The 21,674-nt window shown below is 58.8% G+C and overlaps 1 protein-coding gene across 3 annotated transcripts; it reads right to left on the bottom strand.

The window, feature by feature from the left end:
- Positions 1 to 7,436: 7,436 nt before the first annotated feature.
- Positions 7,437 to 21,400, bottom strand: AMOTL2 (angiomotin like 2). 3 transcript variants are annotated; one of them, XM_004588328.2, is made up of 10 exons: positions 21,224 to 21,400; positions 18,152 to 18,931; positions 15,478 to 15,754; positions 14,384 to 14,528; positions 14,028 to 14,120; positions 10,848 to 11,143; positions 9,955 to 10,262; positions 8,614 to 8,831; positions 8,217 to 8,396; positions 7,437 to 7,608 (listed from the first exon to the last, which is right to left on the bottom strand). In XM_004588328.2, exons 2-10 carry the CDS (start codon positions 18,868 to 18,870, stop codon positions 7,550 to 7,552), a joined length of 2,295 nt encoding a protein of 764 aa, XP_004588385.2. In that variant the 5' UTR covers positions 18,871 to 18,931; positions 21,224 to 21,400; the 3' UTR covers positions 7,437 to 7,549. The 3 variants fall into 3 exon arrangements, with proteins under 3 accessions (XP_004588385.2, XP_004588384.2, XP_058513096.1); XM_004588327.3 differs by having other exon boundaries at positions 8,217 to 8,393; XM_058657113.1 differs by lacking the exon at positions 21,224 to 21,400 and adding an exon at positions 19,990 to 20,629.
- Between the last annotated feature and the right edge of the window lie 274 nt (positions 21,401 to 21,674).

Here is a 21,674-nt window from a genome sequence, read left to right as displayed (position 1 = left end):
TGCGGATGTGTGCACCCCTCTCAGGTCAGGCTCAGTGCAATGTGGTGGCTCTAAGTTAACTCAGGCTGCAGTGAGTAGGCCACATCTGCTGCCTGGAATGGCTGGGTTGTCCCTAAATCTTTCCCAGTCTACCTTATGTCCCCAGTCCCCACATGTGGGCCAGTGTTTGTCGTCAGGATGATCTGTTGGTTGAGAATGCCCAAGGCTGCGTGTTTCTGACCTTGAGCCACCACCAATTGTTCTAAGCTGGTTCCTGCCATAGCCTGACCCTACCCCAGCCCTGCCCTCCCAACGGCTTGGTGTGGGAGATCAGTCTGCTGCCTGCTCCTACAGAGCCGTGCTAGCGCGGGTGTCTGGACGCATGCGTGAACTTTGCCCATGCTCTTGGTTGCCACTCACCGAGGATGCAGTGCATTTGCTCAGCATACATGCAGTGCCAAGGCTCGTGGTGCAGCACGTGAAGCCACGGCCTGTGATGCTATCCTGCATCTGAGGGCCGGTTTCCAGCTTTGAGTCCCACTGCTCCACTTCTGATCCAGCTCCCTACTAATGTGCCTGGGAAAGCAATGGGAGAAGCCCACCATGTGAGAGACTCAGATGGGTTCTAGGTTCCTGGCATCCAGGCCATTGAGCCAATCAATGTTCCAGCAGATGAAAAAATCTATCTCTCTCTCTCTCTCTCTCTCTCTCCAACTTTGCTTGCTGCAGGGGCAGGGGCTGGGAGACTAGCTCTACCGTTCCTCAGAAGACACCATCCACCTGGATCCCCTATACCTTGCCTGTGAAGCCAAGTACCCCCAGGCATGGCTGGAAGCTGCCACCTTGATCAAAAGGCCTCCTCCCTCTACCCCTCCTGCCCCCACCTCCACCCCCGCTCCTGGCTGGCCCTGGCTTGCCTCCAGAGGCTACCCAGGCCTGGCAGGGCCAGTCAGGAACTCTTCACTGGGGACCCAGGGAGTTGTGGGTTCACCTGTTGTTCCCACGGCTGGGTCTAGTCCAGGCCCACAGGCCCATCGGCACCTGGCCCTGACTCAGAGGGCCGCCATCCAGCAGGGCCGGTCCTGGGCTCGCACACCCACGGCTGCCTTCTCCATGCTGATGTAAGCCTTCGGGCTCAGCTTCTCCTCCTTTGACCTAAAGACTCCAGCCACAAAGACGCTTTAATGCTTTCCCACCCTCAGTGAGTGTTTTCTGGCAGGGGGAGGAGCTTGGACCCTCTGATAAAAACATCCTAAGAGGCACCTGCCCAGGACCATGGCCAGGGTCATGGGCACAAGGAATCAATCTTCATACTGTTGGAAACATAACAGGCTTGGTGCATTGGCACAATTGGTTTATCATCCTCTTACATATGGGCACCAGTTTGTGCACCAGCTGTTCCACTTCCCATCCAGCTCTTTGCTGATTGACCTGGGAAAGCAGTGGAGGACGGCCCAAAGCCTTGGAGTCCTGCACCCATGTGGGAGACCCAGAAGAAGCTCCTGGCTCCTGGTTTCAGATTGGCACAGCTCTGGCCATTGCAGCCCCTTGGGAAGAGATGGAAGATCTTGCTCTCTGTCTCTCCTCTCTGTGGAGCCACCTTTCCAATAAAAACAAATAAATCTTCAAAAAAAAAAAAAAAGAAATGAAACTTCACTTAGGTCTTTTTACCCTGTGCCACTTCTCAACCAAGCAGAGTCACACACCAAGTCTGCCAGCAAGAGTTCCTGCAGTCTCTTTTTCTCCTGGCCTGCTCCCCTGGGGAGCTTACAGGAAGCTGCCGAGGACAGACAGAAGAGGGACGGGGAAGGCATTGCATTCCAGAAAACAGGAATGGCATGAACAAAGGCCGGAGGCTAGGGACAGATGGGGACTCAGAGTCCTCCGACCACCTGCTGGGGGACACAGGAGACCCATGGAATGCGGAGCCAGAGGCGCAGCCTCAGGCACTGGGCATTTCTCCAGTGCTCACGAGCTGCCGGTGCTGTGTTCGCTTGGACGTATGGAGAGCTTTGGCAGTGACCAAGAAGCCTTCATACGCACAGCTTGCCGTATGAGCCACTGAAAAGTGCTGGGAATAGGGCGGGCATACATTAAGCCTTGGTGACATGGATGAACGAGTGAATGAATGAGTGAGGGGATGGCATGGCCACTTAGGGAGAACCAGGGTGCCCACGCTGAGCCACAGGATTCTAATCCTTCCAGGGAAGCCCCGGATGGAGGTCTGTAAGTCTTGCCATTTCAGTGGAAGATGAGTATGGTTCCAGGGTTGTGGTCTCAGCTGAGAGACACTTGGTGCGGAGAGTTTAATCAAGGGTTTCCGCAGTGTATGGAGTTGAGCAAGCAGAGGAGAGACAAGGCAGGGTTGCCCGGAGCTAGAGAAGGGGAGGGAGGAAGAAAGCAAACCTAGGCAGGGACAGAGTCACGGTGTTGCCCAACAGCCCTGGAATGTGAGCCTTTGGACTCCCAAGCACCCTGGATCGCAGGGCAGATCATGACCTTTGGCCGGCTCGGAACTGCAGGCTGCCCGCCAGGCCCTCCAAGTTGGGGAGCCACAGCCGAGCACGTAAGCAATGAGTGGTGTGGCTCTGCAGGGCACCTAGCGAACCCACCCTGGTGGACATGGGGGCTGAGGGGTCTGCTCGATGGGTACGAGCAGGGTGCAGGCATGAGCCAGTCACCCGTGTCTGCCACTCAGTGCTGCTGGCCAGTTGCTGGGGTGCTGTCCCCCCACTCAGGCCTGCCACATTCCTTTTGTGACTCCTCTCCCCAACCAGGGAGTTGGGCCTCAGCGGGTACCCAGAACAGCCACACCGTCCACCCTGGTGGAGACCAATTCCAGCTCCATGTCACTCAGGCTGGTGAGGTGAGGATGAGCCCCCAGGTGCTCATGGGCACTTGTTGCCCACTCCTTCGGGAGGGCATGATACCCAACACCCAGACTCAGGTTATTGGCCAAGTTCAAGCCTTGGGGAATCCGCTTGAGCAGGCCCCCACCAAACTATAGACCTGATTTCACATTCCCCAGTGTATATTCATTTTCTTCTCGAAGACCCAGACTTCTGTCTCTGAACCTGTCCACTACCGAATTACACAAAGTTCGGGCCTCACTAACAGCAGATCTATCACCGGCTCCTGACTTTGAAAACTCTGAGCACATGATGAGGTGGGGTTCACAGGCCTTTACGCCAAACCTCAGGCCGGGACCTTTACCTGGTAGCTTTGGGAGTCGGGGTTGCAGAGAGGGTGTTGTCCAGCTCAGCGCAGCCATCTTGCCAAAGCTTGGGGCAGCTGGACTTGGGGTATAGGTGGAAGGTGACAGCCGGCAATGGAAAATGCCAGCTACATCATCCTGGGAAACGGGGCCTACAAGTGTGAATGCATGAGATCTAATTACACCTCTAATTGTGTCCCTAAAGCCCGCTGGTAGGACATCTGGTAATGACCCCTGGTTGACTGCTGGCTTGAAGTGGGTACTATGGACATCAAACACCACCAGATGCTACACTTGAAAAGGGTGGACTTCATGGTATGTGAAGCTGATCTCCTTGGATAAAGGATGCCAAGCACTCAGTTGCTGTGGTGCTAGAGCCAGCCTGGCGGGCCTGGGACCGCAGGCTCAGTGCTGGGGTCTCTCAACAACCGCCAGGCACGGCCTGGGGGGACGGGGTGTGAGTGCAGCTTGAGCAGGTCCTTGCTTGTGCCAGCAGACAGAGTGGCACTGCACACATGCGCCCTGACCAGCTTGGGGGGTGGTCAGGTGACTTTGGCGATCTGTGGGTGAGGCCCAGGACCCCATTCACTGCCTTGGACTTGGCACATTTTCACCAAGCTCTCTGAGCTGGCACGTGCTCAAGCCAGAGGAAGGGTTAACCATTAACCAGGAGGTGAGAGAGCAGGGAGCCTGGCGCAGCTGGACCCCCTCGGAGCTAGGCTCCAGCCCTGCTGGGGGTGACACCGGGCAAGCAAAGGGCGCAGGCAGGTCAGGGCTGTCCCCTCCAACAGGAATCTGTCCTCCAAAGGGGCCACACGGGCTCTGGCCCCGCTCCTCCCCTTCACAGCAGTCTGGACCCATGGGACATACAGTGCCCTTCCCCAGGGCCTGCCCAATCTCCCCACAGTAGTGGTTCCACTAGTTCCGGGATTCAGTTAGGCTTTGTTTCAAAGTGGTGACCACGTGGCCTCGCAGCCCCCAGCATCCTTGCAGTGGCTCCAGCCAGAACATACTGCCGACTGACACCTTCCTCTGGGACCCATGGCTGGGCACACAGGCACACAAGGGCATACACACACAAACACACCTGCGAGGAAACAGGCTGGGCATGCTGAGGCCCACGGCTGGGCACACAGGCACACAAGGGCACACACACACAAACACTTGCGAGGAAACAGGCTGGGCATGCTGAGGCCCACGGCTGGGCACACAGGCATACACCTGCGAGGACACGGGCTGGCTGTGCTGAGGTTTATCGGAGTACATCTGAAGGTGACTTGACAGACTAGACTCTGGATTCTTTGATCTGAGATGCATTTCCTGGGTTCTTGGTGCATAAGTTGCATTGGCCAGGTATCTCTTTGCTGATCCACTCTTGGAAACTCCTTGGCACAGGTGCTGCTTTTTGTCATGGACACCATCTCAGCAAATACAGCCACAGGCAGGCTGGCCCACCAAGGAGCAGCTTGGGCAAGGAGCCTCAGGGTTTAGTGTGCTTCCAGGGACCAGGCCTGCATCCTAGGTGGGCGGCCCATCCAGAGTGGAGACCCCAGCCCAAGGTTCAGCAGGAGGAAGGCAGGCTGCAGGGCTAGGTGGAGGCCGGCCAGGGGGCTGGCTGCTCGTTGGACTCTCCATTCATGTGGGCACACCATCGCAGGAAGACATCTCCAGAACGCAAGCGGAGTGACTGATCAATGCCCTCACCACCCACACAGCCATGGCGGAGGGCAACTCCAGGGCAGCGCCACTTGTGCGTTGCTTCCTGTTGCTTCTTGGCCAGCTTCCCCACCGCCAGTCCCTGTCCTGGCTGGGAACCTGGCTGACACACACCTGCAGAAACACAGGCTGCTATCTACTCCAAGAACATACCCAGTGGAAAACGGCTCTTTTTTTTTTTTTTTTAAGCTTTGTTTATTTATTTTTTTTGAAAGTCAGATACACAGAGAGGAAGAGAGACAGAAAGAAAGATCTTCTATCCGATGATTCACTCCCCAAGTGACTACAACAGCCAGAGCTGGGACGATCCAAAGCCAGGAGCCAGGAGCTTCTTTCAGGTTCCCCACACGGGTACAGGGTCCCAAGGCTTTGGGCCGTCCTCGACTGCTTTCCCAGGCCACAAGCAGGGAGCTGGACGGGAAGCGGGGCTGCTGGGATCAGAATCCCATATGCCCATATGGGATCCTGGAGCATTCAAGGCAAGGACTTTAGCCACCAGGCCCACCGTGTCGGGCCCCAACTTTCTCTTGAGTTGGCATAATATGCTTTGCATCAGGTAAGGGTGAGGAGCACGTCCACGAGCAGGCCATGCACTTGGCCACCCTCTGTGCGTGCCCAGGCTGGAGGCACGCAGAGCACCTGCTCCGCGAGATGGTTCTACACACGCAAGGCTTCCAGTGTGCTGGGTGGCAGGACGGAAGGGAAGGACATGGACTGTCGAGTAGTAACCAGAAGGTGATGTCCAGCATCAGCACAGGGTGACTTTGGAAGACTCCTGCCACTCTCCCCAACCCTAGGGGATGTCCTTTCAAAGTGGGGGACGCCAATAGCCTCTCCCTCAGGCAGCCCCCCAGAATCCTAGGCCTTGGGTCCTTGAAGTGATGGGACAATGAGGTGGCTGATCTCTCTCCCCCAGAGCGCCTCCCCTCCCCTCAACTGCAATCCTCAATCTTTCACGTCACTTCGAATCCTTTTTTTTTTTTTTTTTAAATTTTTTTTATTAAAATACTGTTATACCCAGTGGAATGCAGCACCAGTCCTGGCCCGGGTGGCATAACAAAACAGCCAGGTTTACATATTAAATATTTATGATAACTTAAAACATATAGACACACACCATGGTCTTTGGCAGAAAATTGTTCACAGCACAAAAAAAATACTTTAAAAGAAATACCAAATATTAATCCAAAATATATTAAGTTGTTGTTTTTTTTTTTTTTTTTTACTTTCACAATATTTTTTTGCCTTTTTTCTTTTTTTTTTTTTCCTTTTGGCTTTGTAAACAATGCACATGAACCAAATGCAGTTTTCAGCTTTCAACAGAGGGGTGGGGAAGTTTAAAAAAATATGCAATTGTCCAGCAAATGCAAATGTTTAAAAAGGAAACTCAAGGAGCCATGGAGATAAAACATATATAGGACTTAAAAACAGCAAAGGAAATAAACAAAGATTCAAGAAGTCAAAACAATACAAGACAGAACTGCTAACACACACCCACTGCTCAGGGCTTCGGTCACTGTTCCCGCGGGTTGGCTCCCTAGGAGGGCGCTGCCCCCCAAAGTCCACAGGGGGCTGGCCATAGCTGGAGGAGCCAGCCTCATGGGTGCCATTTCGTGACAGGAGACTCCATCCCAACGATTCTTGGAGTCACAGCTCTCAACTAGTTTCCAATCACTCCTGCTCCCACTCCCAGGTGGGGGGACGAGACAGTCTCTCCCAGTCTCTTCTGGGGCCTGGGAGAGCTCGGAGGTGCACGGTTCAGGTGAGGGCATGGCAGCCGACGGCCTGGCGCAGGGGGTGACCCTTCCACCTGGCTCAGTGTTTACAGCTGAGCTCCTGGCATGTCTCAGCACAGGCAGCCAGTGACAGGCATCCCACAGCCGCTGGAGAGCAGCCTCAAGGTAGAGGAAGAGGCGGCACAAATCAGAAATCAGTGGGCTATGAGCTTGAGCAGAGGAAAGACCCCGAGAACAGCCAGGGTTTGGGCACAGTGGCCACCAAGGCAGCCGAGCGCAGTGGGACCCATGGAGGTGCTCTCTGCTCCAAGGGTGAGATCTCACACAGTCTGCACACTGGCCCTTGGCCTACTCTCACGGACCATCTCCCTTCCAGGCCGCACTGGGTGTCACCGCGGCTTCCACAAGGCTCATGCTCAAGGGTTCCCTTAAAGGTTCAAGTCTGAGCCATGCCAGGGAAGCATGAGGAACCGAGGGCAGAGGAGGTCAGCTAGGGCCAGAGCTTGACAGGCCGACTTCACCATCAATGCGGTTTCCTCTGGGTGCCTCTAGGTGCCTTGAAGTCAGCCTCCCAAACCAACCTCTGCCCTCCTGATCCTGCAGGAGTGCCAGTCTTGCTAGAGGAAGACTTCGCTTGCCTTCGGAGTTTTCCATTGCTGCCCTAGCCCAGCAGCAAGCCTGGGGCAGCAGGGGAGGGCTGGCTCACTATCCTCCTGGGGCCTTGAGGTCTTCCGGGATGCTCACACTCTCAGATCTGTCCTGGTGCAGCAGATCTGCTGAGCTGCCAGGCAGATGACGGCTGGAGGGGAGCGACAGTGAAGGGGGCTGCTGGAATGGTGAGAACCGCAGAGAGCAGAGGAGGGGTGGGGGACGCGGCTCAGGGTCCCCTGAAACACCACTTCCTTCAGATCAGTATCTCCACCATGTCACACAGGTCCTGACCTCTGGATGCAGCCACAGCGTCTGGGGAGAGACAAGGACACAACAGATCCAGATGGCTCCTGCAGAGTCCTGGCTCATTTTAAGGAAGGTGCTTTCATCCCTGACTTTTGCAAGCCCCGCGGCCCAAGCAGCCACATTCCCATGAACTCAGCTAACCACACACAGCCCCCTCTACGCCCTCATCCCTCAGCCAAGCCCTGAAGACCAACTCCCTAACATGGCCGACGGATTGGCGTCTCTTTTTGACCTGGCGACAGGGAGCCCCGGCAGAGGCCCCAGGCAGGAAGGCAGCTCGGCATTCCTCCCGTGCCTGTGGTTTGCTGAGATCATGAGGCCCAGGCAAATATGCAAAGGCGAGTGTGAACGGGAAGCCAAAAGGAAAAAGAGAGAAGCGGCGTCTTCTTCAGTTTTTTCCCCTCCGACAAGTCTTCTAACTGGAGAGTGCCAGCAGGGTCATCTGTCAAACTCTGCCACCTCAGATACCCAGCCTGGCCACATGGCAGAGAGACCACGAAGACAGCACCAGAGCCCCCCGTCAGGCTTCTAATTCCTCTGCTCAGGAACCAACCAGCCCTCCTACCTACAGCTGAGTGCCCTGCACACTGCCCACTCCAGAATCTAGGCCTTACCTAAAGAGGCTGCCTTCTGGCCGCTGCCGCACCCCACCAGGCTGTCGGGCTCCGGTGTTGGGCAGGCAGGGGTGTTGTCCAGCAGGCTGTCCGTCTGGGTGCACCCATCCTTGCTCCCATGTTTGGCGTGGGTAGGGAGGGGAGAGGCAGCCACCAGCTCCTCCACAGGTGGCCTATCTGCTGGAAAAGTAGAAGGCTGGTGAATGCCCTTGGCCTACTCATGTGGCTCTCAAAAGAAATAGCCCAAGTTCACCGCACCCGCTGGGGACTTACTGCTCTAGAACCCCAACAATTCCAATGAAGCTGTGGGGGGCAAAGTCTGGCTGCTCAAGCTCAGACCAACCCTAAGAGGGGAAAGAAACCCCCTTCGCCACTGCACCTGCCCACCTCCACTTACCTGTAGCCAGCCTGGCGGGGACATCTGCTGGCTGCTCGCTAGGCGAGAGCCCCGGCCAGCCCATGGTCCCTGTGGCCGCAGCCGCGAAGATGGACGGCACGGACTTGGCAGGCCGCAGGGAGCCCGGGGTGGCCTTGCCGGGTTCTCTCCTGGAGCGTTGCTGCAGGACTTTGATGACAGCGTCTTTCTCCAGGATCTGGGCGTGGAGCACTTTCAACCTGAGGGAACAGAGCCACAGCACTTGCTTGGTCAGCCCCGCAGGGCCAGCACCACACCTCCCACCTCCCGCGCCTGCAGTGGCCCATCTGCTAGCAGGGCCCGAGTGGCCTTCCCAGATGGAGAACGGCAGGGCGAGGGCGTGCCATCACTTGGCAAAGCTGGTTTAAGCACACACTTCCCCTTCCGACCCAGCTTCCTGTGAGTGTGCTTGGGAGGCGGCAGACAACAGCTCAAGTTCCCAAATTCCTACCACTCATGTAGGAGAGTTCCTGACGGGAGGTTTTGGTTTCTGGCTTTGGCCTCTGTCTCTCCCTCCCTCTTTTCCTCTGCCTTTCACATAAATACACCAATCTTAAAAAATAAAATAAAAAGGCAACACTTGGAGATCTCATCATAATTCTGGAATTCAATGTTCTTTAGAGCCCAGGTTTTGCAAAACTACCAGAACATGAGGCACTAGACCTGTCTCACATCAGCAAAGGCAGGTTGCTAAGGGGACAGTTCTAGAAGGATCTGAACCACACATAGCACTTGTCCCCCTGGGCAGTACTCCAGAAGGGGCGGGGAGCAGCCTAGAGGTTGGATGGCAAGCAGCCTGGCATGACTTAGGAGTGGGTGGTGGGCATTTCTGGGAAATGGTGTGTTTACAACCCCCATGGGCAAATAACGGGCCAGTGCTGTGGCACATGGGTAAAGTCTCCACTTGTGGTGCCGGCATCCCCCATGGGTGCCAGTTCAAGGTTCGGTTGCTCAATGTCCAATCCAACTACCTGCTGAAGTGCCTGGGAGGGCGGCAGAAGATGGCTCAAGCGCTTGGGTCCCTGAACTCACAGTGGAGACCCGGAAGAAGCTCCTGCCTTCATTTCGATCAGCCCAGCTCTGGCCACTGCGCCATTTGGGGGAGTGAGCCAGCAAACAGAAAATCTGTCTCTCCTCTCTCTGTATAGTTATCTTTCAATTAAGAAAGAGCTAAAAAAGAAAAATCCCTGGGGTCAGCCCAAAGCAGGCAGGACGGCTGAACTTTATGGGGACAGGGGCCTGTTTGCCAGGGATCGAAGCCTGGGCATCACCACCCCCTGCCCATGACCTCACGTGCCACCCGCTCGGCCTGCAATGCCAAACCTGCTTTCCATCTGCTGATGCCTGTGGCCACCGGCGAGCAGGCCTTCGTTGAAGCTGCTGCTGGGTGAGGGCTGTGGGGAGTGCCGGATGAGAGTAGTATCACGCTGGGCGGCGGCTGTCGCGGCTGCGTCCATGGCAAATTGCCTCATAGCCCGCTCCTCCAGAAACTTCTGTTCCCACTTGGTCATGTCGGCCTCCAGTGCCAAGATCTGCTCCTCTTTCTCCCGCAGCTGCTCCGACAGCCGCAGGGCACTGAGCTCTGGGGCCCCAGTGCCACCACTGCCACTGCTGGAGGTGCCTGCTTGTCTCTGCAAAGCAAGAGGCACCAAGGTCATTGGGGAGTCATGCTGGGTCGTGACAGCACAGGCCCTCCCACTGCCCGCCCACAGGGTTTGCACAGAGAGGCTGCTAGTCGTGGGTGTCTGCGCATCTGCCCCGAATCCTAGGCCAGGAGCGTAAGCACCATCACAGACCATACAGAGATGATCCTTGCAACGGGGACAGGACACCATCAAAGAGGGCACTGGATCAACCCGAGGAGGACTGGGCAAAGCAGGCAGCATGGTTACCCTGCCCTGGGTAGGGAGGGAGAGGCTGGAAGTGGAGTATCTGGTCTGGAAGCAGCAAAGTGAGGAGAGACTCAGAACCTAGTGTCCACCTTCTCCCCAAGCCTGCGGGGGCAGGCAGGGGTGAGCTAGCCTTCCTTTGCCCACCCCTGCAGCTGGGCAGGGGCCAGGCAATTAATGCTGGTGAATGGGAGGGACGTGGAGGCAAAGAACCTCACCTGTGCTTTCCATGGCACCCCAACCTAGCTTAGCTCCTCCAAGCCCAGAGTCAGGGAGGAGTTTGGGGGAGGAGGCAACCCCAGGTGCCACTCCATGCTGTGTGCTCACCTGCTGCGCGCGCAGCGCCTTGAGTTCCTGCTCCAGGCGTGTGCGCAGCCTCAGCTCCAGCTGCTCGCGCTTCTCGCAGGCCGCCTGCAGCTGCCCCAGCGCCTGCTGCAGTCGCTCCACCTTGTCCACGTACGCCTGCTTCTTGCGCAGCTCGTCCTCAGCGCGGGCCGCCCGGGCCTGAGCGTTGCCCAGCGCCTGCTCCAGCAGCTCCGCCCGCCGCCGCTGGTCCTCCATGGCGCCGCGCAGCAGCGCTGTCTCCCGCTCCGCCTTCTCCTGTTCCTGTTGCTGCTCGTAGCCTGCAAGCAGACATTGGCTCCGTCAGTCTCGGGTGACCTTCCTGGCTGGTTCTCGCCAAGCTCTGTGCTGCCCACTGGAGCAACACAATTGCCACTCCAGGAGTTGGGTACTCTTACTATCCCGTTTCACCGGACAGTAAACTGAGGCTTGATTTAAGCCAGATCCTGATGTCAGAACCCTTGCAGTAATAGCTAGGTTGTACTGTTTCCCGTGCCATGAGTGGGTCCCACCTGTGCCATGTGTCACCAGCTCCCAAACATTCAAACTTCCTCTTCAGTTCCGTAAGTGAGCACAGAGCAGCCAGGCAGGAGCCGTGACGTCTTTTTATAGATGAGAGGGGCAAGGCTCAGGCAGACAGGACCCAGTCATCAGTCAAGTGGCGCAGTGACCACAGGCGAGGGGAGCCTTCGCCCCTGGACATGGCCCCACAGCCTGCATTTACACACATCTTACTCCACAGAAACCTCTAGCTCACCAAGGACAACAAGCGACCCCTACTTCCAGAAGGCAAGGGATGCCACCTGGCGGGAACCTGGACTTTGCAGCCAGGCTGCCACCGACCTTGGCATAAGACCCTTGCACCTCCTGCCCCTCCCCCTCTCCTTCTGGGGTCAGGAGAGACCACCAAGATGAATACAGATTCCCAAAAGCCAAGCAGGGAAAGGGCCCTGGTCCAAAGATGTGTGACTGAGGGTCTCGCCATCTTGTGTTCCTGTGCAGTCTGCAGAGACCTCTCTGAGGCTGGGCCCTGGAGGCTCAAGGCAGGCCCAATGCTGAAGGTTCCAGCCCACCTCCATGTGTCCCCCACAACAGCCTGTCTGTTCCAGACCAGCCCTGGCCAAGAGAAAATCCCTCGTCCGGGGGTCCTAGTGAGACCCCAGACACTCTCTCTAAGCAGTACCCTGACCCAGCTGAATTTCCGGCCACATCCCAATTGTTCTTGGCAGTACCATCCCGGCACCCATGCCTTTGGGTATTGTTTAAAGCAGATGGAAGAAGGGAAGGTTTACTCCCACTAGCTTTGCCTGAGTTTTCATCTTTGGGTCACGTGTGGCTGAGGACCTATTATACAGGACAACAGCACAATTTCCAGGCTAGAAGGCCGAGAGTTTGTGACCCCGCACCAGGAAGCCGGGGAGGCACTGACACAGGGGCCTGGGACACATCTAGCACATGGAGCCAATCCAGGCCAGTTCTTGGCTCCCTCGGGACCTCTGAAGGCTGGGTAGAGGCTGGCCTCCTAATCCTGTGTGGGCTCCACAGCCCTATGGTATACACCGCACCCAGGCCTGTCCATAAGGGCGTAGCCGAGGGCTGCACACCTGCCCGGCAGCAGACACAGATGGTAGGGCTGCACTCTTCTTAAAGTGCTGACCCCAGAGAACAAGCGCCCGGAGAATCCTGAGGCCCTCTGGGGTGGTTCCTGCTGCCAGGAATTGCTGCCTAGGGCCACTTCTAGAAGTGTCCTACCGCCTTGGACAACCCCTAAGGCCCTTGTGGTAGCTGGGAGGCTCCAGTCTTAGCCCTCTCCAGCCAGCGGGACCTTGATAAGGGCAATAGGCTGGTGGTGGTAAGGTGTGGTGAGCTCCCCAGTGGGAGGGCAGATCTAGGGGAGGAGGGCTGGTAGGACTGCAGACACCACGGCAGGCAGGAATGTGCTTCTGTCCCCTCTGCGTCCTCCCACCCCCTCCGAGCCTGGGTAGCAGTCCCGCAGCTCGTGGCCAGAGATTTGGCGCGGCAGGGTGGAGCAGGGGGTGGGGGAGGGGCGGAACAGCCAGCTCTGGAATGCCAGGCATCCAGGTCACCCGCGGCTGCCAGAGTAACGGCTCCAGCCAGCAGCCAAGAACGGCCTGGCTGGCTCCCTGGGGAGCGGAAACGCCTCCCGGCCCGCCTCCCACCCCCTCCCAAAGCAGCCTCCAGAAACCTGGCCGGGGACTTCTTAGGCAGGCCCTCCCCCTACCCCCGTGCTTCCTCACAAGATACCCCCAAAAAGGGCTTCTCCAGCAGCCTGACCCCTCCAGGCTCCAAGGCTCCTTTCCCCACCTCAGCCCACAGCACCCGCCTAGCTGGCTCCTGTCCAGTTCCTCCTGTCCCCTGCCCTGGACTTTGAACCCCACAGCCAAAGCTCTGTCTCAAGCTGCCTTTCCACCTGTGTGACTCCTGCTGGGAGCACCACAGACAGCAGCTTCCCTGTGAGCCCCTTCCTCTGTGCCACCCTACTACACACCACCCAACGCCTCCTCTTTTGAGTTCATCCAGCCTCTGGTCCTAGGATTATCCCCCACTTCCTGCCATTCTCCTCCTGTCTGGAAGCTTACACCTGCACAGCCCACCCCCTGTCTCTAGACCTCCAGGCCAAATCCAGGGGTTTGTTCTCACTCGGCTAAAACACCCACCTGGTGCTTGGCACAGTTCTGCTAGTGGACACATGTGAGTGAATAAATGGACCAGTTCATGAACTCACCCACCTTGTAGGGGTGCTTGGCTTCCCCACCCCTGCCCTGCACAGAAGTTTCTAGAGTTTCTTCTTTAGCCTCTGCTCATTGCAAAAGCATTAGGCGTCCCTTCTAGTCTGTCTCCTAGTTTCCACCATTCCTATCAGATGCCTGCCACTTTCTTGTTCCCCAGAATTCCCTGAGGTTCTCTCAGGATCCCCTCCCTCCTTCCTTCAGCCTCCAGCCGCCCAGTGCACCTGTGTTGTTGGCCAACACCTTTCTCAAGGCCACCATTCCCTAGCTTCAGTCTCAGCTCATCTTCCCAGTAAACACAAAATCAGATCCTTCTCTTCCCCTAGCCCACAGGCCCACACGTCTGGCCCAGTCCCTGCCATGTGCCCACAGCACTGCTGTGGCAGGAGGGCCACTGTCGGGACCCCCTACTCACTCTGAGCAAGCAGCTTGGCCACCATGTCCTGACTGCCCGCCTGGGCCTCCTGGGTCCTGCTGGCCAGGCGATGGTTGGCAGATTCCAGTCTCTCTGTTTTAAATGAAGGAAAGATGTTTCAGAGCCAGAAGATGCTGCCCGCCTGGGTTTCCCCTGGGGCCCCATGGGCCGTATCCTCTTAGCCCCTAGGAATGCTCCAGAAGGGACTCCAAGGTCTAGCCCACAGACAAGCCCCTTTCTGAGTCCTGGGTCCCTCTGAGTCAATATGCATCTTTTTTTTTCAGATTCTCAAAAATTTCCCCCAGTACAGATGAAACAAGCCCTCTCTCAACAGGTGCTCCCCAAAAGGCTGTCACCTCTCAGGTCCCGGTTGAAGTCCTGCAGTCTCCTCATTTCGCTGTCCATCTTGTTGCGCATGGTCTTCTCCAGGGCCTCCCGTTTGGAAGAGGCCCTGGTCAGGCTCTCATGGGCCTCGGACAGCCTCTGGATCTCACTCTCCAGCTGGAAGAGGCAGACAGCAGAGCTCAAGGGAAGTGGCCACGCCAGGGGCAGGACTTCTTCCCCCGCCAACCCCTGGCCAGCCACTGCTCTCCCTCAGAGCAGGGGGTCAGAGAGGTAAGAGGCAGGAGCCAAAACTCCAGTGGGACGGTCTGAATCTTCTGGTCTCTGAGGTGCCTGGATTGATGTTCCCACAGCTTGGTGGGCCCGAGGACCCGACAGATGTTGGGTGAACCCAGGGCCAACACCCTGGAAGTGGCTGCCTCCATGGTGACCAAACACAAGCTTCCGTGTGCCCAATATCCAGATAGAAACATTTCACTTCTGCTGGCCTCCATCGGGACATCTGAACATGTGGGCCAGCAGTAGGCCTGGACTCCAGCCATGTTGGGCTGTTCTGACAGATCTGACATGACAGAAGAGTGAGGCCATCCTGCATGCAACTGGTCAACCTTCACCAATGCCCAGGAGGCACCTCAGTGCCTCTGCCTGGGGGACTGTGCGTTTCTCCCAGCTGTCACCAGGCACCCTAGAGAGCCAGTCCCCTCACCCACTAGCTGCCCGTCCCACTTGGCTGCCAGGAACTTGTGCGCGTGCTGCCAGCCAGCCAGCCAGCCTGCTACCTAACAAGTCGCTAGTTTTTTTTTTTTTTTTCTTCACGAGGAGGGATTTTCTCTTTGGCTAGGGCTGGTCTGGAACAGACAGCCTGTTGTGTGGGGGGACACAAAGGGCTTTCTATGGGAGGTGTCTGCAGGAGGGGCTGTGCTGGGCCAGGGTGCCCGTGTGCAGGGGCAATGAAAGGGCTCTTTCTCATCACCCAGGGCTGCTCCGCAGCTGTCTGGAGTCAGCCACGGAGGGCCCAGGAGGGGCTGGTAGCAAACAGTAGAGAAATCCAGCCTTCTCTTGGGCTGCTCAGGCCCCAGCCAGCCCCACCCCCCATGGCTGGGCCTACCTTCTCAATTCGGGCAGCCTTCTCAGCTGAGTTCTCCAACTCCCGCTGCAGCTGCTCGTTGTCCCTCTGCAGCCTGGCATTCTCCCGCAACACACTCTCCATCTGGGCCAGGTGGGCGCTTCCCGAGGAGGCCTGGGCACTTGGCGGCCCCTCCAGCCCGCCAGGGGGGCCATGGCTGAGAGTGGTGAGGTGTGGGGGTGGGGTGTGCTCCTGGGGCTGCTGTAGGTACTGGTACTGCTGCTGGAGGAACAGGGGCGGTACCTGGGCCTGCAGGATCCTGGGCGACACAAGAGGTGGTGCTCAGGGCTCACCCGGGACAGCCAGGCTGCCGCCCCTGGGCAGCCCGCAGCCACACCGAGGCTGGGCCAGGGCCAGAGGGGAGGGCCTTGTGCCTGTGGCGTGGCCCGAGACCCACAGGGCTGGCAGGATTAACGGCACCATACCGATTTCATGCCTGTCCTCGCTACTACCCAGGCCTTGGGATAACGTCTAAGCAACTACACTTGCATCAGGCACCTTAAAGCACGTACCCGTGACCCTCCTAATCGGTTCAAGGGTCCTTTTCAGGTCCAGTATGGCGGGGTGGGCACATGTGTCCTGACTCATGCCTTCCAGGTGTCCTTGGGCCCTTGGAAGAGGCGGGGTAACTGGAGCTGCCCTGTGTCTATCACAAGCCACTGATTGAGCACATCCCAGATTTCTTCCTCCCAACTCTGGTCCTGGTGTCTCCCCACCCCAACATTTTTGGAAGGCTCTGGCTATGGTCCAGTGCCAAAACAGATGTCGGAGCAGTATCTGAGCTCCAAAGTCTGACAAACAGGGACCACCTTCCTTCCATCTGCGTTCCTCTCTGTGGCCACTCCTCTGCCACTGCTCCCAGGGTCCCCAGCCTCCCTGGGGGCTGGCCCTCCAGGCTGGCACAACACTGGGCAGACACACACACTCCCGTGCAGCGGCCCCTCTGTCACCTCCCCTGGTGGCATATGCTTAGTCTCCGGGTAACATTCCCTCCCCCAGGAGTTGTGTGGGAGCCGGGCCACCCCTGGACTATGCAGAGCTGGGGGGCAGTGTGACTGGCTTCTGACACTGGTGTCCCTATCAGCCTCAGGACCGAAGGGAGCAATGACCAAGGAGCCAGGGAACCTTGCTAGGGCTTTGCAGGGGGCAGGCATAGTGCCTCTGGAGCACAAGGAACTGCCCAAAGTCACAGCAGCCCCACAAAAACTGAAGTCCACGACTGGGTCCTTCCCCCACCTTCCAGGGAGCCCTTCCCCCACTCCCCTGGTCTTCCCAGGACCCTGGGCTAAGGACTAGAAGAGACCTTGGCCCTAGCTGGCGACAAACGATCCACATCGCATTAGCCCAAAGGAGAGGCAGGGCTTCCAGGGGGAACTGGGCAGAGCGTGTCCACTGGGACATGTGGCCAGACAGGCTTGGTGTAACTGCAAGCTCTCACTCCCCCTGCACAGGGCCAGGCATTCTTCAGGGATGACTCGGCTGGGGAGGGGGAGGCGTGGAGGAAGAGTAGCCTCTGCCGCCCTTCTCGCGTTCCCTTCCGCTCGGCGTCCCCTCCCACTCCCTTTGTGTTCTGCGGCATGCAGGCCACTTCCTGGCGGCAATATTATCTTTTCCTGACAGGGTTCAAGAAGGCTGCTTCCAAAAGCAGAAACCTCGACTCAGCTTCCTGACTGAGCCTTGAGAAGGGAGATAAAGGGGAGGATTCTGGGAGGGGGAGAGGGGTGTTGATGTATGGAGGCTGCGGTCTCCCCCAAGCGAGCAGGCACACTCGGCTGCTTTCTCAGGAAACCCAAACAGTGGGAAAGTGGGTGACTAGGTGACAGCTGGGCAGGCGGCAGGAGGACCTGACCTCTGACCTAGAGCTACCCAAGCCTGCCAATCCTCGGGCCCGGACGTGGGGGTCTCCGGGCGCTGGTGGTGGGTAGGGGGCACGGCAGCATCTCAGCAGGTGCCACAGCCTCCATTCTGCCGAGGTCCCAGGCCCCCTGCCTCCTTCTGACCACCCACAGCTTCCTCGCTGGCCCCTTCTTGGCTATTCTCTAGATGAAGCCAGAGGGGAGATCTTCAAAGAAAGTTAAATCATACCGTTCAGGGCCCCCAGAGTCCCTGCCCTGGCCCAGCAGCCTCCCCTGACCTGCACAGAAAGGGGCCCAACGAGAGCCAGAAAACCAAAAGTGGAGACAGGTGGCTAAGGAGACCAACCTGCCCGGTCCTCCTGGCTTCCGGCCAGGAGTGACAACCGATTAGCATGCTGAGCAAGCCCAGCTGTCCACGTCTTCCTAAAAGGCCTCCGGGGAAAGAGGACGCCCTTTCTTCCTACTTTACTTGCCAACAGTTTGGCAAGGACTCCTGCCCTTTGTCCTCAGGAAGTTCTTTCTGAAATCCAACCTTTTACCCCATCCCCGGTCACTGCAAAGTTACAGCTCGGTGCACCATGGTGTCCAGCTCCAAGTCAAGCTAGGAATACCACTAATCCCTCTGCGACCTTTGTGAGACCCCTCTCTCCTGGAAGTCACCAGCCCTCTCCACTCTGGAAGGAAGGAGGTGAAGGGGTGAGAGGGGCTGGTGCCAGTTCAGGTGCTGTCCCATCCTCCCCAGGGAGCAGAGGTACACTGCAAGGTAGCCCAGCGTTGGACAGTCACATGGGAGCAGTTACCTGACTTCAGCATGCTGCTGGTGTGGGCTGCCACGGGCGCGGTATCGAGGCTCAGCCACGGCAGTGGCGGTCTCGTGAGCTAACACGACGTGGTGCGGGTACTGAGGGGGGGGCCCGCGGGGCTCGGGGCCCTCAGGAAGGGGGGCCCTGGCTGGGAGTCCCTGCTGGCTGCGGGCCAGCTGCGGGAAGCTGTGCGAGGAGCTCATGTGGCCGGGGACGCGGGCACCGTTCCTCTCCAGCGACAGCTGCAGGAGCCGTTCACTCAGCGAGCGCACATGACCGTGCCTCAGCTCCCGCAGGGCCTCGTCCTGCCGCCTGCTGCCTCCTGGGGCACCGCGGGGATCCCGGGGCGCTGCCTGCTGGGCCGCGTAGTACTGCGAATGGGCCTTGGCCTCTTCATAGGTGGGCAACTCCTCGCCCTTGCTGGGCTGTGGGCACAGCCGGTGGAGGGTGCTCTCCGCCAGGTGGCTCTCACCAACCTGATGCTCCTGGCCCTGAGGCTCCTGCCTCGTGGCCTGTTGTAGCACCTGACTGTCCTCAGGTGCCAAGATGTCCAGGGAAGCCTGGGGGCTCCCCGGGGCTCCAGCCCCGGCCCCACCCCTCAGGGCCTGCTGCTGGATGGCCAGCAGCGTGCGCGTCTCTGTCAGGTTGCCGTAGCGCAGCTGCTCCTGGATGAGGCGGTGCAGAACTGTCCCAGAGGAGTCTTCGAGTGTCCTCATGATTCTGTGGCTCGCACACGCCTTCCTGGATGAAGGCCAGTGGCACCTGGCTCCAGAGCACCTGGCACAGACAGAGGAGAGCCATCAGCGGGAGCTCGTGGGACAAGGGAGCGCTTTCCACTGCAGTTGCCTGAAGAAAGCATGTGGATTAAGAGCCGGGGGAGGCTGTTCCTGTAAGCTTAGCTTCAAGCATGGCTGACAACGCAAAGAACATTGCTTGCTTCGCGAGCCTGAGCGTTACAGAGTGTTGATTCGAGTTTGCCTCAGATCCCTGGCAAAGGTTCACCTTTCTAATGCTCTTGGCGGAGACTAACCCAAGAGAAAGACAGTAGTAACCTAGGAGGTAACTGCCAGGAATCACAGCACCCTCCAGCAGGCCACCCTAATCGACCGGTCTGGGGAACCGCTCCAGGGCAGCTCCTGTTGAGTCTAAGCACTTAGCTGTCCAGTGCGCAGGGAGACAGGGCCCCAGTGCACCAGCAGGCGAGCTCTCTCCAGTTCGTATGGCCACGCTCAGTCCAGCTAGGCACCTGCCGCCCTCCGTGCCAAGCCCCCTCCCACCCTGCACTTCTCTAAGCCCCTGAATCAAGCCCGGGCCGCTGCTTCACCAAGGGCTGCTGACGGCAGCAGAGGGGAACTGGAGTCCCAGCATGCCCTTGGCAGCTACTCTGCAAGGTGAACAGGAAGCAGCAGCAGCGGTACCTGCATTGGCGAGTAGGGGTAAGTGAGAGCCCGTACCAAGGCACTGAGCGGTTGCATGGGCTGACAAAAAGGTGTCGCCCATCTAGGACAGTGGCCTATCACCTGGTCCCTGTGTGCTGAAACACTGCCACGGAGCAGCAACAAGGAAGGACGGCCGAAACCTTTGATTTTATGATTATTCTCACACACCTGCTACTTGGAAAAGCCCCTGCGGGCCCTCTAGGCACACAGCGGATGCGTTCTCTGCATCCTTCACCCCAGGAGCAGCTACTCGGGCTACCTGGGACGGGGGAGGGAGGGGCGGTGCGAGCCTCAAAGGTGGAGACGGTGTCCTGAGAAAGGGGCTGCTTTGGAAGTTTGGAAGGCTGCCTGCTTCCCTCACCCAGCTTCCTTTCCAAGGCCTTCTCACACACAAACCTCCAAACCAGGGCTCAGACAAGAAACCCTGACGGCCACACCGCCGGCTCCAGCGTCCTACCTGGGGTTGGCCTTGGCACGGTGGCAGAGCAACCATCCCGGAGCCACACCCCCAGCCCCAGGCCTGCCGCTCTCCAGAGCTGGGAGTGCGGGGTGCGGCCGGTGGCCATCTCGTCGCCCAGCCTCCATGGCATTCAGTCCCAGAGGGAAGAAACCAGCCAGGCAGGACTCAGTTCAACGCGGATTTCATCTGCGGACATTCCCTGAGTTAATCACCGTCTGGGCGGACTCTGCCGGGGCGGCCCCACAGCGGCGGGAAGGAATGTAAAGCCTTTGCGATGGATTCCAGGCGCGCCAAGCGTGCGCCGGCTCGGGCGCGGAGAGCCACCGTGCCGAGGCAGGCCCGTCGTGGGCCTCACAGGCGCACACGCCCCCTTCGGATCCTACCCGGCCGCGCCGTGAAAACCTGCTATCCCCGCACCTCGGTGCCCTCCGCTGTGCCAGCACTCTCGGAAAGCCGCTTTTCCGAGCGCGCATCGGCGCCCTTGGCCCGGGTTAATGCCCGCCCAAGAAGTCAAAGCTGGAGGTGGGTGTCAGTCACAAATGGCCCCGGGCCGAGGCTGTCAGGGCTGCCAGGGCCGCCGGGGCTGCCGGGCCGGCAGGGAACCTGGCCCGGCCCGGAGAGGTCTTTAAGCGTCGCGGGTCCGCCTCTCTCCCCCCTCCCGAGCCCTCTTTGTTTTCCAAATACTCCAGCGCTGACGTCACCGGGCTGGACAGCAGACTGCATTCTTTCTAAGTGAGAGCCAGTTCGTGGCTCCAGAGAGGATTTTCCAAGGAAGACAAAGAGGAATTCTTGGGCTGATTGGGGGCAGAGACACCTGTAACCCCCACCTAACTACATCTGCACCCAGGTCCCTGCACCTGGAACTCAGAGCGGTTCCTGCAGCCAGGTCCCGACTCGTCCGAGCCCACCACCCCAAATACGAACCCTGCTCTGCCCGCCGGCTGCCTTCTCCCCCAGCCCCGGAAGCCTGTGCGCCTTGGAGCGCTTCCTTCCCCCTATTTCCACCCTCTATCGGTGCGCACAGCGCGGCGCGGCGCAAGGAGCACCTCTCGTCCGGCACGGGGGTACGCAGCACCCCGAGGACTCTCGGCCCGGCGAGCTCCGGCTCCCGGAAAAAGCCGGCTGCTCGGACACTGGCGGCCTGCCGGAGCGCCGAGCGGCCTTCCTTACCGCTGCGGCTCGCGGGCGCCTGGCGCAGTCCGATCCCACGACCCTGCCCCGCTCGGTTCGGCTCGGCCCGGCCCTGCTGGCGGCGGAGGTGTGCACTCGGCGGCGGCGCCGACGTTCTGGCCTCTCCGGCTGCAGCGCGCAGCCTCAGGGTCGGCCCGCGCTGGAGGCGGCTGCTATGCCTGGAATGTGAGGGTTTCAGGTTCCCCCTCGGGATCAAAGCGAACCACAAATAACCTCTCGGCGCGCCGCCCTCCTCCGCCCTCCGCCTCCTGCCGCTCCCTCCTCGCGGCCCCCGCCTTCCTCCGGGGAGGCGGCGCTGCGGGCTGCGCTCAGGGCCGGCCCGGGAGCCTCGTTCTCCAGCCGCGCTGGGTCCCTTCCTCCCGCTTTGCCGTCAGAACTGGGGAGCACCATTTCACGTCGCTGGGCCCATGACTGCCCCCCATCGCTTCCC

The sequence above is a fragment of the Ochotona princeps genome, chromosome 30 (assembly GCF_030435755.1).
Source record: "Ochotona princeps isolate mOchPri1 chromosome 30, mOchPri1.hap1, whole genome shotgun sequence".
Classification (NCBI taxonomy): domain Eukaryota; kingdom Metazoa; phylum Chordata; class Mammalia; order Lagomorpha; family Ochotonidae; genus Ochotona; species Ochotona princeps.
This window is presented reverse-complemented; position numbering and strand designations above follow the sequence as displayed.